The sequence below is a fragment of the Coptis chinensis genome, chromosome 2, assembly GCF_015680905.1.
Source record: "Coptis chinensis isolate HL-2020 chromosome 2, ASM1568090v1, whole genome shotgun sequence".
Classification (NCBI taxonomy): Eukaryota; Viridiplantae; Streptophyta; class Magnoliopsida; order Ranunculales; family Ranunculaceae; genus Coptis; species Coptis chinensis.
Genome location: NC_141457.1, coordinates 11,586,273 through 11,590,056, shown reverse-complemented (window position 1 = coordinate 11,590,056; position 3,784 = coordinate 11,586,273). Strand labels below are relative to the sequence as shown.

General features: G+C 36.8%; 1 protein-coding gene across 1 annotated transcript; it reads right to left on the bottom strand.

Annotated features, from left to right (window-relative positions):
• Nucleotides 1-710: 710 nt before the first annotated feature.
• On the bottom strand, nt 711-1,757 carry LOC147514878 (uncharacterized). Its single transcript, XM_086592723.1, has one exon. It carries the CDS (start codon nt 1,755-1,757, stop codon nt 711-713), a length of 1,047 nt encoding a protein of 348 aa, XP_086448849.1.
• Nucleotides 1,758-3,784: the final 2,027 nt, after the last annotated feature.

Sequence of the window (3,784 nt, the reverse complement as noted above, 5' to 3'; positions counted from 1 at the left end):
ATATCATCTTTAGTTTTCCCTTTCGTATTCAACATCAAAGCAAGAAGAATTTCACATACTTTTTTTTCAATATGCATGACATCAAGGTTATGACGGACGAGAATGTGTTTGCAATCCTTGAGCTTAAAGAAGATAGATCGCTTCGAAAACCACAAATTTCCTTTATTCCCTTCCTTATTCTTGCCGAGCTTCCCAAATTGATGATTTTTCAAACTCTTAGTCATTCTCTTAACTTCAACTCCAGTCAACCTTATTGGTTGCTCACCTTCTTCCTTTGTCTTATCATAGGTGCTTTCTCTTGTATCACTTTTAGCCTCGGATCTCAATGAAAGAGACCGTCTACTTCTCATATACACATACTTACTTCCATGGTGAAGTCTTATAGAAGCAGTTTTCGGACCACAAGGAGGGCAAGCGAATTTTCCCTTAGTTCTACAGCCAGAGATATTCCCATAAGCTGGAAAATCATGGATTGTCCACAATAAAATGGCACGCATATGGAACTCTTCACCTTTGAATGCATCTTTAACCATCACCCCATCACGCCACAATTCTTGGAGTTCTTTAACTAACGGCTGCAAATAAACGTCAATATCATTACCTGGTTGCTTTGGACCCTCAATGAGAGTTGAAAGCATGGTGAATTGAGACTTCATGCATAGCTAAAGCGGGAGGTTATAGTTCACAACCATTACAGGCCATGAACTGTGTTACGCTCCAAAGTTGCCATAAGGAGTAAAACCATCAGTGGCTAGTCCCAAGCAAACATTCCGTGGATCTACAGAGAAGTCTGGATATTTTAAATTGACTTGCTTCCACACTACCAAGTCAACAGGATGCCTCATCATGCCAGGCTTTGATTCTCCAGTAAAATGCCACTGCATCTCCTTTGCCACCCAAGGCACACTATACAATCGCTTCAACCTTTCCGTAAGTGGAAAATATCGCAAGACCTTAGCAGGCACCCTGGTTCGCTTCCTCAAATCCTCAATGGTTGGAGTTTTGTATCTAGAAACACCACAAGTAGGACATCTAACCTTAAATTCATTCTTTTCCCAATACAAGATGCAATCGTTTCTACATGCATCAATCTTCTTGCATTTCAGTTTCAAGTTTTTAATCATCTTATCTGCCCTGTAGTTATTCTCTGGTATCTTGTTACTAGCAGGTAACCCCATGCGGAGTAGTTGAAGCAATACGGTAAAACTCTTATCACTCCACCCATTTGTGTACTTCAGGTTAAGGAGTTTCACGACAAATCTAAGAACACTAAAGTCACATCCAGGATATAATGCAGTCATTGATTCACGCAAGTTAGCGTTAAAAGCAACATCGTCTATGACTTCTCCCCCCTCTGTACAATCTCCTGGATCATTTCCAAAAAAAGTGTCCAAGTTGTCAAAACTAAACTCTTGGGCAATGGTGTGGAAAGCAGCATTCATGTCAACCACATGCATGTTCTCTTGAAATCCTGACCCTCTTTCATTGTGTTGTTCTACCACTTCTTTCTCACCATGCAAGAACCATATTTTATATGTCTTGTCAAATCCATAGCTAAAACAGTGTCGGGCAATATTATCGTGGCTCATTGCCGCGCCTTGGTTTCGAGACTTTCGACAAAAACATGGTATGACATTCTTGTTAACATGGTGTTCCAAGGCAAAGGCTACAAACTCTGTAACACCTCTTATAAAACGCGGATGCCGGAAATCATCTAGATAAATCCAACTCTTATCTATCAAGCACGTTGACTCCATGATGTACTTCTACGAGATAAGAAAGAACGAACGAAACTTTAAACAAGAAAAATAACTAAATAGTTATGTAGAGGCATACACTAACTAGGCCAAGGAGTTACAATGCTAACTCTAAGCATACACTGACTTCAAGCTAACTCTATGCATACACTAACCTAATATTCATTACCAAAGTTAGATAAAACTAAAGTCGAACACATATATTCATGCATCTTATATAATCAGCAATACATACACAAACATATTGGTGTTGTAATAAGAAATACATCAATCCTACAATGCTAGCAGGACATTTCTATTTGAAAAATCAGTTCGTTTTTCAAAGAGTAAAAAAGGTAGAATAGTTGAACTTAGTTAACTAGATTGCTCTCAAACTACCTTAGAATTTTTTTTACAGAACCAAACACAATGTGGCAATTTTATTTTGATACATCATCCTCATTTGACTAACACATTTGATTAAAGCATTACTCAAATAATAATAAGATGAGTTGCTTTAAACCAAATCAAAGTCCGTAGCCTTTGATTTGAAGGTATGATACTAGTATGCTACATATGATACTAGTCTCCATACACCTCTTCTGTTCGAATATTTTTTCGGCATTGAAGGTATATAATACTAGTCTGCTACAATTACTTCTACAATTGTAAAGCTATATAAACAAGACATTTCTAATTCCACAAAATGTATTACCACTAGTATAAAGCCCGCTTAACTATCGTGTTTCATCAAACAATGTTGAAAATAAAAACACTTTACTCACATTAGGAACTAAAAAGCATAATATGGGTAGGGAAAAAGAAAAATGCATTCTTACAGTTGCTTATATATCAAATGGAGCTTTCAGAATTCGTATAAGAGACAAAAAAAAGATAGCCAGTGCATATCTATAGAATACTAAACTTTCACCGACACTAAAATATAGAATACACACTTACAGAAAGCAAAGAAAAACAGCCAAGGAACTTGCTTGTCATCCAAAGCAATTTAAACAAGAAGATCAGACATTATGTAAGAAGCCCTTTGTCGAAACACACAAATCAAATTGGACAAACTTACTAGAAATTATGGCGACAGACGAATATTCTCAGAGCTGAAATTAATCAAACACAAGTTTTAATAAAACAGCTAGAAAAGAAATCATGTTACACTTATCGAACACAAGTTTTAAATAAATAACTAAAGTTTCCATCTTTTAAAAGCCAGTGTTCACACGAGTAGTAGTGGCAGTGGAGGAGGAGATGTGTGGTGGCAGAGAGATGAGGTGGTGGCTTTGTAGTGAAGGAAAGTGAAAATTTTTTAAGGATTAAACATGCAAAAACTAGAAAACGAAGTGAGAATGAGGCTGAGATTCAAACAAATCAACTAAATATTCAAACATTGAAATTACCTGTTCAGGTTGAGAAGGGTGTCTGTGGTGCAATGAAATTCAAGAGTTTCACGAGGTAATGGTCTGACGTAATCAGTAGCTATTGCAGAAGTGAATAGTGAAGAAGGAGAAGCTGAAAACTCGACAGTTTTAGAGTCGGTTTTATTATTTTAATTTTAGGGGTTTAATTTTTCATGATATTTAGCGTGGGAAGTGAAATATTTGCTGCCTGATAATTGAATAGATATGCCGACGGTTAAGAAGTACTGCCATATTTTGGTGTCCGTTGGAAACAAATAATGGTTAATGCCCGTCGAACTAGCCGATAGCTAAAAACTCTCGTGCAACCGTCGGACAGAATAAAACAATTGGAATACCCCCGAGAAATTACCGGACGGATGGCCAACTAATACCCGACGGATAAAAGGCGTTCGTAACTTCCTATGGTTATAAACCGTCGGGTAATCTTTCTGGAGTATGTCGGGTAAAGTCGTTTTTTTGGGTAGTGGAATCCACTTAGGATTTCAAGTCTTATCTCAAAGAGGTCAAGTCCTTGTCATACAGAGTACTTGTACTTGTAATTTATACTAAAACACTTTTAATATATATCTCTTTAATATATAAAGTACACATTAAAAAAATCCATATTCACAATAA